The 13829-nt window shown below is 46.1% G+C and overlaps 5 protein-coding genes and 1 non-coding gene across 6 annotated transcripts; 2 read left to right on the top strand and 4 right to left on the bottom strand.

Moving 5' to 3' along the window:
* Positions 1 to 139: 139 nt before the first annotated feature.
* On the bottom strand, positions 140 to 211 carry TRNAQ-UUG (transfer RNA glutamine (anticodon UUG)). The gene has a single exon. It is a non-coding gene; the product is annotated as a tRNA-Gln (tRNA).
* A 5678-nt stretch (positions 212 to 5889) lies between these two features.
* Positions 5890 to 6323, bottom strand: LOC125102064 (histone H2B type 1-C/E/F/G/I). The gene has a single exon (XM_047732768.1). It carries the CDS (start codon positions 6283 to 6285, stop codon positions 5905 to 5907), a length of 381 nt encoding a protein of 126 aa, XP_047588724.1. The 5' UTR covers positions 6286 to 6323; the 3' UTR covers positions 5890 to 5904.
* A 258-nt stretch (positions 6324 to 6581) lies between these two features.
* Positions 6582 to 7049, top strand: LOC125102051 (histone H2A type 1-H). Its single transcript, XM_047732742.1, has one exon. The coding sequence runs from the start codon at positions 6611 to 6613 to the stop codon at positions 6995 to 6997; it is 387 nt and encodes a 128-aa protein (XP_047588698.1). The 5' UTR covers positions 6582 to 6610; the 3' UTR covers positions 6998 to 7049.
* Positions 7050 to 8440: 1391 nt separating this feature from the next.
* LOC125102038 (histone H3.1) lies at positions 8441 to 10505 on the bottom strand. Its single transcript, XM_047732726.1, has one exon. It carries the CDS (start codon positions 10475 to 10477, stop codon positions 10067 to 10069), a length of 411 nt encoding a protein of 136 aa, XP_047588682.1. The 5' UTR covers positions 10478 to 10505; the 3' UTR covers positions 8441 to 10066.
* Positions 10506 to 12033: 1528 nt separating this feature from the next.
* LOC125102046 (histone H2A type 1-B) lies at positions 12034 to 12527 on the bottom strand. Its single transcript, XM_047732736.1, has one exon. It carries the CDS (start codon positions 12491 to 12493, stop codon positions 12101 to 12103), a length of 393 nt encoding a protein of 130 aa, XP_047588692.1. The 5' UTR covers positions 12494 to 12527; the 3' UTR covers positions 12034 to 12100.
* A 253-nt stretch (positions 12528 to 12780) lies between these two features.
* On the top strand, positions 12781 to 13214 carry LOC125102060 (histone H2B type 1-C/E/F/G/I). Its single transcript, XM_047732761.1, has one exon. The coding sequence runs from the start codon at positions 12819 to 12821 to the stop codon at positions 13197 to 13199; it is 381 nt and encodes a 126-aa protein (XP_047588717.1). The 5' UTR covers positions 12781 to 12818; the 3' UTR covers positions 13200 to 13214.
* The last annotated feature ends 615 nt before the right edge of the window (positions 13215 to 13829 follow it).

The raw sequence follows: 13829 nt of genomic DNA, 5'->3' as shown, positions 1-13829 counted from the left end.
TATTAGTGCTCGTTCTGGCTGCTGTATTGGCTGGATTACGGGGGGTAGGGAGGGGAGGGGGGAATGTTAGTTTTAAGAGGGGAGATAGCAGGAAGAAAAATGAAAAAGAAGAAAAAAAAATGTAAAGGAAAAGCGGAGAAGGTCCCACCGAGATTTGAACTCGGATCGCTGGATTCAAAGTCCAGAGTGCTAACCATTACACCATGGGGCCGGCGGGGGCCGTTTTCTAACAGGTACCTCTTGTGATAAATATACATCACGGAAGCGCTAAACCCCAATTACTAAAATTAAGACCTACCCCCCCCTCTCTTTTTCCAATCAAACTGTACCGCCCCTTGCAGGGGTATTTTGAAAACGTGTGAGTGCTGCAGTCGTCTCCGTGGATGGGGGCACAAATGGCTTTTACAGGTCAGGACCACAGGGGCTGGAAGTCCTGAGATTCTCAGGAATCCTAGACAAAGAATTATCCCTAGGGCCGCGCAGATTTGGTAAACTGACCTTGTCTGTTTCCCCTGGTTTTCTGGGGCCTTTTCTAACAGTGACATTCCTGCTCCCACCTTTGTCCCTTTCTATCCTGAATCATCAGACACAAAACTTGTAGGGCAGTGTAGGGCCTTGTTAGGACTCTGACTTTTATTCTGAGGTGGGAGGTCCCAGTTTCTGCTTGGGTGTCCTGGGAGATCACCTTTGCAATGGTCTGCCACCACACGAGAAGTCTGACCACGGTGAGGCCACCATCCTGTTAAGAAGCCCATAACCCGAAGCTGGCTCAGCCTGGCTGTCATATGACAGAAGAGTGACTAAAGATGCCCGCAGATGATTCCAGCCCTCAGCACCTATCCCAAAAACCACCCTGGGCCAGGAAAACTCGCATCTGAGGCTCCAGACATCCCAGAGGCATCCTGATAACAGAATCCATGAATATAACAAAATGTTTGCTTTATGGCAACAAAGTTTGGGCTCGCTTACTCTGCAGTCACAGTAACCCCCCAAAAACCCCCCTCTAGAAACAGCAGTTATCCCTATCTACTCCCTCAGTGTTGCCCAAGAGGACTGTCCTCAATTTTTTTTGTCACCATAAATAATTTGTTAATGAATATCAGGGTTCATGTTTTTTTATGGGCCTGTTTAAGATCTTGTTATATACTTCCCAAAATGAGGACTGTTTACAAAATTGTTAGCCTTGGGGTCTGCAAGAGTTGGATGAAATGGAAAAGTTGAAAATATGAAGTAGATGACTAAGGATACGAAAACTCCCCCCAACAAATCCTCTAAGCACTATGTATTTTTATTCCATTAAGCAGTAAAAAGCCATCTGTTGGGACATCAGTCCCTCAGTGTCATTCCAGATGTCTTGGTGCTGGGGGTATGTATGGCTGGGAACAAGATTCTTGTTAGAATTCACCTCTTTAGGGAGAGTTTTACAAGAATGTCATTTGCTTCCCTAGATCTAGATCCTGGTGTTGGTGGGGCCATCTTCTCTTTGTGCAGAGCTTACCTGCGACTATGCAAAAACCTTCTGGGTTTTGAGGCTCAAGGCAGGCATTAAGTTGGACTCAGAGAAACAGGCAGACATCTGAAGCAAAACTTCTCACCCCATTACTCCCTTTGCTACAAGCACACGGGCCTCTCTTGCTGTTTCCAGAACATGCTAAGCAGGGAGCTGCCTGGGGTACTTCGCCCTCGTTCCTTCGACCTGGAGCAGCTTCCCCCAGATGGCGACTCTGTCAGCGCTCATTGAAGCGCTGGTGCCCCAGCGAGACCCTGTGCAAGGGTCTCCCAGTTCAAGTTGGGACTCCCAGTTCCTTACCCACTTCCTTGCTTTATTTTATACAAACTACTTCATCAAGGGGCTGATATAGTTTAGATTTTATTAATTTATTTCTGATTGTCTGGCTCCCTCCTCCCCTCGATGTGCCACAAGAACAAGAAATCTCACAGACTTTTTTTCACTGGGTCTCCTCAGTGCTAGACTAGTGTATGCTGTATAACAGATGGTCCTATTTTATGATTAGAGCCATTAATTTTCTTTATACACAGAGGTAAAGTTATGGGCCCTCCAATGATTTGCCTGACTAATAACTGGGATTTGCAATAATGTGCATATTCTGCTTCCCTTAATGCATGATGCTGAATTTCGTTCGTGTTACACATAGTCGCAAGCTCTGTGGATTATTCCGGCCTTTGTCACAGTTTCTGTCGTGCTCGCATGTTCTGAGACAGACTGAAGAGTAAGTTCGGAGAGGAAAATGGGAGGTTAAAGGAAACCAATTTAGAAAAAAAAAAAAACTTGCATGAAAGATGGTGGGGAATGTTTCTCTACTAAATGTAGAAAAAAAAAAAGAAGACCCTTTTTACTGACAATAAGCCAATAAACACATTCGAAAGGACCTCCTGGATAATAGACAATAAAGCCCCATCAAAGGATGCTAGGTGCCCCAACTGTCTTGTCTGAAAGGAAATCTTCTTCAACCTCTTTTCTAATTCTTCATGTAAAATATGAACTCAAGGCTGCCCTGTGGGGTCCTGCCATGCTGCCTGGCCAATATGGAGTTCTGGGCCAGGGCTCGAAGCTGCCACCGGGTTGTTTTCAGTTAAATAAAAACACAGGAGTATGATTTGATTTGTAAGGGGTTTCCTGAGACTTCATAGACATTGTTGCACAGATCTTGACCTATATCCACCCACAGTGTGCCATTCTGATCCCCTGGCTTATTTGATCATAAGCTACAAAAGTAACAAAGTTGCATTATGAAGTCTTCCGTTCAACCTGTAATAGACACTTGCAAGATTCCTCCACTGCTTCCAAAACAGACCGGTGATGCTTTCTGTCTCTCTTTCATGCTCATGGAGCAAAGAAATCCTACAGATGCTGTATTGATTTAGTAAATAATTTGAGAGTCTGCTTCACTTAAAAACCCAAACACTTATATTGACATCTAGAATTTGGCATATTTCAGAATCTTACTTGATAAGCTCTTCACAGTTCCTACCTAGTTGTTTTATCTTGAGGTCCTCTCATCATTTTAAGGACCACACACCTAGTACTGAATGAAGCCCCGGGTATAAAATTCTGTTGGACTCTTTGGTCGGCCCCTTGGGCTGCTCCCTTCTGCCTACCCTTGCAGACTCTAATCCCGCCAACTATTACGAACTCCTGGAATGTGACACCCACTTTCTTACTTCACCTGCCTAGAACAGTTTTGTATTACCCCCCCACCCCCCATACACACTGGTAATATTATCTCTCCTGTGCTCCTGAGGCTTTCCACACACATCTTTACTGAAGTATTTATTTATTAATATTATTTTCTCAATATTTGAGCAGGGGGATTTATTTATTTATTTTATTTATTTATTTGTTTATCTGTTATTCATTCATTTATTGGCAATGCATACGTGATTTAAGAGCATAAAAGGGTTACAGTTGAAAAGATCCTCCCTTCATCCATGGCAGCTTAACCTAGAAACCCTCTAGAGATATTTTGCAAGCATATAAACATACATGCAGAAAATTCTACTGCATACTATCCTGTATTTTTTGTACTTGCCAATAGATCTTGGAAATCATCTCATATCGATACCCAGAGAAGGCTGATAATACACGGTGGTCGCAAATATGGCTTCAGAAGAGATTTTTTTTAAAAATTATGTTTTTACTATTTATTAGCTGTGCAACCTCAGGGAATTTACTCAACCTCTCTGAATCCCCATTTTATAATCTATAAAACAGGCAAGTAGTAATTTAACTCATCAGGTTGTTATAAAGATTCGGTAATTGGATGTATGTAAGGAAACTTTTAGGACATTATTTGGTAAGCAATAAACACCAGCTACTGTTCTTATAAAGAACATTCTCAATTGTTCTTACCATCAGACAGAATAATGTCCTGTAATTCATTCCTTCGTTTTTGATCACTCAGATTGCTCCTTGTCATCTATTCTACTAACTGGGCTGTTGCAAAAGCCTGTAATATGCCATTTTGTACATTTTCAAGAATGGTGCCACCCCAGAGGTGGTGTTTCTGGTTGTAAAAATATATGCATTTTTTTAAAAAAGAGAGGGTCTTTAATTATTATTATTTTTAAAGATTTATTTATTTATTTATTTGAGAGAAAGAGAGACAGAGTGAGAGAGCATGAGAGGGGAGGTCAGAGGGAGAAGCAGACTCCCCATGGAGCTGGAAGCCTAATGTGGGACTCGATCCCAGGACTTGATCCCAGGACTTGATCATGACCTGAGCTGAAGGCAGTCACTTAACCAACTGAGCCACCCAGGTGCCCAAAAATATATGCATTGTTTTGGGAGATATTGCCAAATTTTCCTCCATGAAAGTTTTACCTATTTTCAGGAACACCAGTGGTGACTGAGAAATAAGGTTCAAGAATTTCCATCCCTAACCCAACATACAATGAGCGGCCTGTAACGAATAGTAAATGCTAAATAAAATGTTAGTTAATTGGATGAAAGAATGGTTTAGGAGGTACAGTTGGATTTGGGGGAGTAGCAAGAAAAGCATTTTAAAATCCACTGCAGCATTCATTTGCTGGTGAAGTCACTGAAGATTATTGGAAGGCAAAGTAGAGACAGTTAACTTTAATTGATCACTTTGAGTTGGTCTACTATTACAGAGATTTATTTTAAAATCTGGGAAGAGTAATAAATATTACTGCCGTTTTGTCAATACCTTGATGCAATAGGGTGGCAGAGGATTGTATATAGAATTTGGGGCAGAGTATAACGAGTTTACTGCTTTCCTGAAGCAAAATGCTTTCCTATTGTAATAATGTGTCTTCACTTTAATAATTTAATGTGCTTCTAATACATATGAAAAGATACAAGGGCAGAAAACAAATGAACACCGAGGGACTAAAAGTTGCAAGCTCCCTTTACATTTATCCAAGTAATCTCCAACTTATTCCCATTTTAGAGGAAAGATACAGCAATCCATGCCTTATGTAATGTGCTGCAAGACACAAGAGCCTAGAAGTGGCCCTGGTGGCCCTAAGAACCTAGTTGGGCTCTGGGAACAGAGTTAAGGCCCGATAGACTTGAATCAGTTAATTGCTGTGTAAGAATGACTCGTAAGAGCCAATACCTGTTCTGGGGTTTCATTCGCGCTCTCCAGCCTCCCAGAGGTGGGGATTACGATCTAAAACGGGCAGTAGATCCTACTACAAGCACGGACTCAAAGTTTGGAAGCCTAAATTCCATTCACCATTTTTTTTGCTGTGTGACCTCAGGTAAATTACTTCTGTTTTGCCTAATTTGAGAGTCAGAGATGACTGTGCCATAGCAAGCGGAGGCCTATACGCACTAACTTCTTTTTCTTCCCTCAAATATTCATATCGGAGTCCACAGGACACTCCTTCCCCTGCAAGGGCACCGCAAAGTCCGCCTCGCCTTCCCCCAAGACGGCCTCAGCGACCCACGAGAAGCTCCGGACACGTACCTCCCTCCACCTTTGCTTGCAAGGAGGAAGGGAGCAGAATCCAGCGGTGAAGCTTTCCGGCCTGCGCTGCTCTAGTTTTCAATTTGGTCTGAAGAGTTCAAAACGCCTTTCCTCTTGAGTGCACCGGTGTTTGACTTTTTTTTAGTGCTCCCGTCTATACCCTCAACATCAGGTCTAGCTGTGGCAAAGTAGGAGGAGCTGTGACTGGATCTGGTTGATGGCAAGCGCCACCATAACGCGGTGCACAACATGCACGGACTGCCAAGCCCGTCATCTGGCTTCACTTACAGGAGATCCGCGGGGTGCTCAAGGTGCTCCTGGAGAAAATGATCCAGGATCCAGTCACCAAAACTTTTCAATAGGCAAAGCGCAACAGCTCTTTCTTGGCAAAAGTTAAGTGGCTCTGAAAAGAGCCTTTGGGGTTGGATGACTGGACGCTTACTTGCCAAGTTTACTTAGAGCTGGTGTACTTGGTGACGGCCTTGGTGCCCTCGGACACGGCGTGCTTGGCCAGCTCCCCGGGCAGCAGCAGGCGCACGGCCGTCTGGATCTCCCTGGACGTGATGGTCGAGCGCTTGTTGTAGTGCGCCAGGCGGGACGCCTCGCCCGCGATGCGCTCGAAGATGTCGTTGACGAACGAGTTCATGATGCCCATGGCCTTGGACGAGATGCCCGTGTCGGGGTGCACCTGCTTCAGCACCTTGTACACGTACACCGAGTAGCTCTCCTTGCGGCTGCGTTTGCGCTTCTTGCCGTCCTTCTTCTGCGCCTTGGTCACCGCCTTCTTGGAGCCCTTCTTCGGGGCCGGCGCCGACTTGGCGGGCTCGGGCATGCTGGAGACACTCCGACCGCGCTCAGGAGGAAAGAGAAAGTAACGCAGCGGGCAAAGCGCCACTTACCCGTCTTATATAGAAGCCCTTATGCAAATACGGTGTGAGCTACACTCCTGTGTCTGATTGGTGACTATCCCCCGATTTCGGGCATTAGTGCTGCCCAATCAGAACGCACGGATCCCAGGGTCGCATTTCCATTGGTTGAGATGAAAGTGCCTCCTTAAGGAACGCCAAACCTTGTTTTTCGCGCCCTAGAACGGTTATAAAAGCTACTGTCCTTGCCCCTCCCTTGCTGCATTTGTTAGTGGCGCATTGAGCCTCGGGATGTCTGGACGCGGGAAGCAGGGCGGCAAGGCGCGCGCCAAGGCCAAGACGCGCTCGTCGCGGGCGGGCCTGCAGTTCCCGGTGGGCCGCGTGCACCGCCTGCTGCGCAAGGGCAACTACTCGGAGCGGGTCGGGGCCGGCGCGCCGGTGTACCTGGCGGCGGTGCTCGAGTACCTGACGGCCGAGATCCTGGAGCTGGCGGGCAACGCGGCGCGCGACAACAAGAAGACGCGCATCATCCCGCGCCACCTGCAGCTGGCCATCCGCAACGACGAGGAGCTCAACAAGCTGCTGGGCCGCGTCACCATCGCGCAGGGCGGCGTGCTGCCCAACATCCAGGCCGTGCTGCTGCCCAAGAAGACCGAGAGCCACCACAAGGCCAAGTGAGGAGGAAGGTTAAAAACAACGAAAGAACAAAAGGCTCTTTTCAGAGCCACTTCTCTAATCCTAAAAAGGTGACACTTTTTTTCGCTATGTGTCCCAAATCAGCCTTAACGGTGGAATAATTTTCCAGTTAGGCTTTAGTCCTAGCTAATCCTCAACCCTTCTCCACACTCAATTGGTATTTATGGTGGCCATGTGCAGGCAAACTTACCACAATGGTATATTGATTACTGTGTTTCGAGGCTACTTGGAAACAGCCAGATTAAAGACACAAGACCTTCCTGTTTCCCTGGAAAGTAGGGATTAAACGTATATGAAAAATGCTCTCCTGATACTAAGGTAAAGAGGCAGGCAGTCTTGTTAGTGGACATAAATGAACTCAAGGCTAGGGAGTGGTAGAAACAAACATTGTTAACATTTTTTACTAAATCTACTGCAGCTCAAATTCTGCTCCTATTTCCTCACTAAATCATGCTCCCAAACGTCGGTTTTCTATATTCTATCAAGTCCTCACACATTTCTCTAAAAAATATAAAAACTGCTTCTGCGGTTATTTCTTTGGCATAGGAAGTTTAAGTGGGCCTCCGCTTGTAATCAAACGTGCTTTTCCTCCTGTTCAATCTGTCCCATGTCAATTTATTTCTTTAGCCAGGTAGGGTGGAAGGGTACGGGATTGGGGAGGGGGGAGGTTTAAGAAGAAAAAATTATTTTCCATCCCTACAGTATTTAGGATACATTGCCAATGCCAACAAGTTGACATTGACATTTGTGAGCTTGACTATTATTTTAAAGTCATTTATATTGAATATACAAGAACAATAAATTGACTTTTGATGATTACCTAAGTCTGTAGCTGGATATTCTTTCGGGGTGGCTTATGGGTGACAAATTTTACTATCAAGTCAAAGCAGCTTTGGGGGGGATGCGGGAATGGTTTCCCTAAATGGTATACAGAAACCCATTGGGGTTATCAGCAGGAAGGTAGTAAATCTTGTATCTTAAAAAAATTGCCTTTAGGGAATAATTTTTTTAAATGATGCTTACTGAAAGTATTCAAATACGATGTGTAGTATTCTGATTATCCATATTTTCTACCTGACAGCATATAGATTACCACACTGCCAAATGAGATCTTGAATACGGCAGTATCAAGCTTGGTGGTAACAAGGACAACACTGAATACTATCAACTTGATTCCAAATTTTGATGATGGAGAACCACAGTTTGAAAAAAAAAAAAAAAAATAGGAACACTTCAGAAAAGCCAAATGCTGTTTTGAGAAGAGTGAGGTAAAATATCCTGGTATTTTGTTCATGTTTCTATATGGGCAAAGCTAGATCCTTTTATTCTAGGCCTCAGAAAGGATTGGAATATTTACTCCACTTACTAGTTTTGCCATCTGAGGAAATGGAGGCACAAAGACTTTCTTCTGTTTCCTTCTTTATTGAATCTTAATGTACTTACACTTTCTTTAAATTTTTATTTCATGATCAAGTACAATGCATTAAGGACACACCAATAAACCATGGCCTGTCCAAAAGAAATGCAGTCTAATGGGAAGAATCAGGCAAAAGCAAATAATGAAAATACAATGTAGCAAGAGACATAAGCATAGGGTATTAGGAGCGCAAAGAGGAGTAAGATCTGTGTGAAGGAACATCTGACCTAACGGTTAAAGGAAATTGGGAATTAGAGGAAAGTTGGGAATCACAGCAGAGAATGAGCAAGACTCCTGGCTTGTGAAATGTTCAGGCAAATGACACGAAGTTTGATACTGGCAGTAGAGTGGAGATTGCAAGAGAAGGATGGAACCGGAGGGGATCTGCAGGCCACTCCCTTGGTTTAAAATACTATTTATAGACTAATGACTCCCAAATCTTTATGTCCATCCCAGACTGTATCTCCTGAGCTCAGATGTGCATATTCATTCTTGTAGATCTCCAGGGAACCCTAAATGCATCTCGGACTGATCACCACTATCACTACTCCAGTGAGATATCTTAGTAGATGCTCCCACCATCTACATGGTAGCAGAGCCCAAATGATCTGGTGTCACTAAATATTTGTTTGTGTGTCATTCCTACAGAAAAACTAAAGTCCTGGCATATGGTTACGAGAGAACCTTGAAAGCCCAGAAAGAGCTTAGGTGGAAAGCCACGAGATGATCAGTTTTGCACAAGGAGTGTTTTGAGAAGCATGGAGTATCCATGTCCACAGAAGTAAAAATGTCCATGGAACTAGAACCACGTGTTGCTCCTGAATAAATCTTCACTTAATCAAAACCGAAAGACTAATTTGGAAAATTATACTGACTGCATATCTCAAGGAGAGGGGGCTCTACCCAGCAGCAAGAGTATTGTTCAGTGGGGACAGGGACTTCGCAATGTGTGGGCCCTTCTTAATAGCGGCTTCCCAGCCCATATGAAAGGAAGGCACTGTTTGCACTCAAGAACATCAATCTGGTTAGAAATTGGGCCTTAGATTGGATCACCATGGCATTGAGGAAAGGAGTTGCAAGGGAGGGCACTTGCTTTCCTCCAAATTCCCTAGATTACAGACAGTATATACTTTTTCTTGGAAGGTATTAGGACATTTCTATTTGATAAAATCATGGCATCATTCTAAATTCCAGCTGTGGACATCCCAGGTTCTACTCACCATAAAGTCACTTACAGGAAGGCAGATAGCCTGATTGTGGTCGATGGTTTTAACAATTAGCTGTGACCCTACTATGCAATTGTAAAGTACCATGTAATTTAGAAATTTCTTTCCATCCGTTTCACAAAGTGGAGGATACATCTTGGAGGTAGTCTCACTGTATGCTAAGTCTAAGTTCTTTACTGTTCTGAGATGGTCGCCAGACAAGAACAGGTAAAGCTAAGTAAAATACAACCCGGGCCGCCTATCAAGACAAAGGAGGAAAACGCACCTATAAGGTATCTTGTACATACTTAGAAACCACAACTGTGAAATGCCCGGAAATGGGGCACACCCGTGCAGGGAAACAGGCCTTTTCAGCACATGTGGTGGCTCTGAAAAGAGCCTTTGGGAAGGAGTGGGAGACCGTGTGGCTCAGGCCCTCTCGCCGCGGATGCGGCGCGCCAACTGGATGTCCTTGGGCATGATGGTGACGCGCTTGGCGTGGATGGCGCAGAGGTTGGTGTCCTCGAAGAGCCCCACCAGGTAGGCCTCGCACGCCTCCTGCAGCGCCATGACGGCCGAGCTCTGGAAGCGCAGGTCGGTCTTGAAGTCCTGCGCGATCTCGCGCACCAGCCGCTGGAACGGCAGCTTGCGGATCAGCAGCTCGGTGGACTTCTGGTAGCGCCGGATCTCGCGCAGGGCCACCGTGCCGGGCCGGTAGCGGTGCGGCTTCTTCACGCCGCCCGTGGCCGGCGCGCTCTTGCGGGCCGCCTTGGTGGCCAGCTGCTTGCGCGGGGCCTTGCCGCCGGTCGACTTGCGCGCCGTCTGCTTCGTGCGAGCCATGACTCCAACCCTCAGTTGCAGTGAAAGGCGCGAGCTGGTCAGAGTATTTATAGTGAGAGCCAGAAGCTGATTGGGCAGAAGGGACTACACAACCGGGAACCGGATTGGTTAAGGGCTCGAGCTTTTACTTGTGCCCCAAATGCCCTGATGTGACTTGCCCATGACCTCAATATGTATGTATGTTTTCTGTCCGCTTTCTACCGGCGATTTCCAGTATAAATAAACACCAGCTACGTAAGAAATAGCAATTTTTCTAGGATTCACATCAGAACAAAGTAACACAATGAAAAATTATTTTAAATAGTATTTTCTTAACCCAATATATCCAAAATATTCATTTTGAATGTGGCCAGCAACTGTTAGGTATTTTACCTTCCTTTTTTTTTTTGTACGACCCCGCAGAGTACAATATATTCCATAGATCCGCACCCCTTAAGTCAGACTAGCCACGTGCCCAGTGACTGCCAGCCACGATTGGCTAGTGGTTACCACACAGGACAGCTCAACTCTATACCCTCTCCTCTCGATTTCTTATTCTTTGAATATTTAATTTTTAAAAAAGTTTTCTGCTAGAAAAAAATCAAATTGGCATGTGAGCAATCCAAGGCAAGTAACCTCACAGAAAAACATCCTTACATAAATTTTTCAGTTGCAGATATCAGGCAGTCCCACTGCAGCATGCATGCTTTATTTTTCTGCTATCCTGGAAATTCAAAATTATAACAGAAACCGACTGTCTTGTTCTATTACTTTGGGGGTGGAGGGGTTGGCTCTGACATGGGCATAAAGCATTGTGTGTCTGCAATTTACCATGACTCATAATCCCTTTGTCTTAATCTAATTCCCCACCACCAGTAAGCTACGCAGGGATAAACTAAACCACCCTTTGCATCTACATCCAGCACTTCTCATTAGCAACCGGCAAAACCATAGGATAGGCTCCTTGCAAGGCATCATGCATCTTGAGGACCCCTGAGCTAGAAGTCACCAAGGCCAGCAATTATAGACTCTAATTCTATTCGAGCATCAAGACCTTTAAGCCACAATAAAAAGACTAAGACAAACACATTTTAAGAAGAGGAATGATCATCAGTAAAATTAGCTACCTGTTGACTTTTTTAATGGAAAACAGGCCGCATTAGGTCTGTCAGAATTCTAAAGGCTTTACAAATAGCTTTGGCTCCATATGGAGGTTTGGGTTGATCCGTGTATCTTCAGAATGTCTTTAATTGCCAAGAGCCAGGACAAGGTTTTAAAACTGCTACCCCAAAGAAATACATCACCAGAATTTATCCCTTTAAGAGGCTTATAATATGGGAGGTTAGGAACACCTGTTTCTCATGAGTTAAGGACGCAATGCATAGTCTGTATTCCAAATGCTGGTGAGCCCAAACAAGCCTTCAGAATGTTCCATACACTGAGATGGGATGAAGGCATAGAATTTCAAGAATTTCAGGCTTTACAAAAGCGAACTTTAAATTTCCCTCTAACTGCTAAGTTGTTTTTAAAAATGCAAAGGATGAAGGTTTTTCAAAGTGCTCAGTTCTTCAGAGTCGTAGGTGGCTCTTAAAAGAGCCTTTGGTTAGACTGGGAAGAGCTGGGGTGGCAGGATGAACCACGATTCTACTTGCCCTTGGCCTTGTGGTGGCTCTCGGTCTTCTTGGGCAGCAGCACGGCCTGGATGTTGGGCAGCACGCCGCCCTGCGCGATGGTGACGCGGCCCAGCAGCTTGTTGAGCTCCTCGTCGTTGCGGATGGCCAGCTGCAGGTGGCGCGGGATGATGCGCGTCTTCTTGTTGTCGCGCGCCGCGTTGCCCGCCAGCTCCAGGATCTCGGCCGTCAGGTACTCGAGCACCGCCGCCAGGTACACCGGCGCGCCGGCCCCGACCCGCTCCGAGTAGTTGCCCTTGCGCAGCAGGCGGTGCACGCGGCCCACCGGGAACTGCAGGCCCGCCCGCGACGAGCGCGTCTTGGCCTTGGCGCGCGCCTTGCCGCCCTGCTTCCCGCGTCCAGACATCCCGAGGCTCAATGCGCCACTAACAAATGCAGCAAGGGAGGGGCAAGGACAGTAGCTTTTATAACCGTTCTAGGGCGCGAAAAACAAGGTTTGGCGTTCCTTAAGGAGGCACTTTCATCTCAACCAATGGAAATGCGACCCTGGGATCCGTGCGTTCTGATTGGGCAGCACTAATGCCCGAAATCGGGGGATAGTCACCAATCAGACACAGGAGTGTAGCTCACACCGTATTTGCATAAGGGCTTCTATATAAGACGGGTAAGTGGCGCTTTGCCCGCTGCGTTACTTTCTCTTTCCTCCTGAGCGCGGTCGGAGTGTCTCCAGCATGCCCGAGCCCGCCAAGTCGGCGCCGGCCCCGAAGAAGGGCTCCAAGAAGGCGGTGACCAAGGCGCAGAAGAAGGACGGCAAGAAGCGCAAACGCAGCCGCAAGGAGAGCTACTCGGTGTACGTGTACAAGGTGCTGAAGCAGGTGCACCCCGACACGGGCATCTCGTCCAAGGCCATGGGCATCATGAACTCGTTCGTCAACGACATCTTCGAGCGCATCGCGGGCGAGGCGTCCCGCCTGGCGCACTACAACAAGCGCTCGACCATCACGTCCAGGGAGATCCAGACGGCCGTGCGCCTGCTGCTGCCCGGGGAGCTGGCCAAGCACGCCGTGTCCGAGGGCACCAAGGCCGTCACCAAGTACACCAGCTCTAAGTAAACTTGGCAAGTAAGCGTCCAGTCATCCAACCCCAAAGGCTCTTTTCAGAGCCATCCACACTTTCTAAGAAAGAGCTTGTTCGCTGATTAGCTTGGATTATAAGTAAAGAGTGAACATTAACTTTTTAAACATAAGTAGCATGACGTTGGCCTGTAGAATTCTAGCTGACTTTGGGATTTGCCCAGTGCATTTTAGCGTGTAGTTTCCAGTTGTTTATTAGTGTTACATTTTGCCTAGTAAGTCACCAATGCAAAGAACACCTGGTATCTTTGTGATGCAAAACTATTTGGAAGTCCAGTGGAGAAACCCTAATAGTCCCCAGCTCCTTCCGCTGATCTCTGTAGGCCTGTTTCATTGCCTCCAGGTGTAAAGCATTAGGCAGGCTCCTGGATGGTCGATGAGACTGTAGACTTACTCAGCTGGTTTATCTAGTTCTTGCTCCCCAGGCTGAAAGAGGCCCATGTTCTGTTTAATACTTTCTCACCTACTTAACTCAGGCTGGTTACCCCGGGACGAATCCACGCTTGGCCCACCGTCTTCTATTAACATTATAAGCATTGTTAAAGGCCTATTAGCAGTGTAACCATTTTGGTTCGAAAGTTCTTTCTCATGGAGCTGAGTGAAGAGCCA

Source organism: Lutra lutra, chromosome 6 (genome assembly GCF_902655055.1).
Source record: "Lutra lutra chromosome 6, mLutLut1.2, whole genome shotgun sequence".
Lineage (NCBI taxonomy): Eukaryota > Metazoa > Chordata > Mammalia > Carnivora > Mustelidae > Lutra > Lutra lutra.
Note: the sequence above shows the minus strand (reverse complement) of the source record. Positions and strands in the feature narration are given on the sequence as shown.

What these genes read in the sequence shown, in the direction of transcription:
- LOC125102060 (XM_047732761.1), top strand. Translation starts at nt 12,819, where the DNA reads ATGCCCGAGCCCGCCAAGTCGGCGCCGGCCCCGAAGAAGGGCTCCAAG.
- LOC125102038 (XM_047732726.1), bottom strand. Translation starts at nt 10,477, where the DNA reads ATGGCTCGCACGAAGCAGACGGCGCGCAAGTCGACCGGCGGCAAGGCC.
- LOC125102051 (XM_047732742.1), top strand. Translation starts at nt 6,611, where the DNA reads ATGTCTGGACGCGGGAAGCAGGGCGGCAAGGCGCGCGCCAAGGCCAAG.
- LOC125102064 (XM_047732768.1), bottom strand. Translation starts at nt 6,285, where the DNA reads ATGCCCGAGCCCGCCAAGTCGGCGCCGGCCCCGAAGAAGGGCTCCAAG.
- LOC125102046 (XM_047732736.1), bottom strand. Translation starts at nt 12,493, where the DNA reads ATGTCTGGACGCGGGAAGCAGGGCGGCAAGGCGCGCGCCAAGGCCAAG.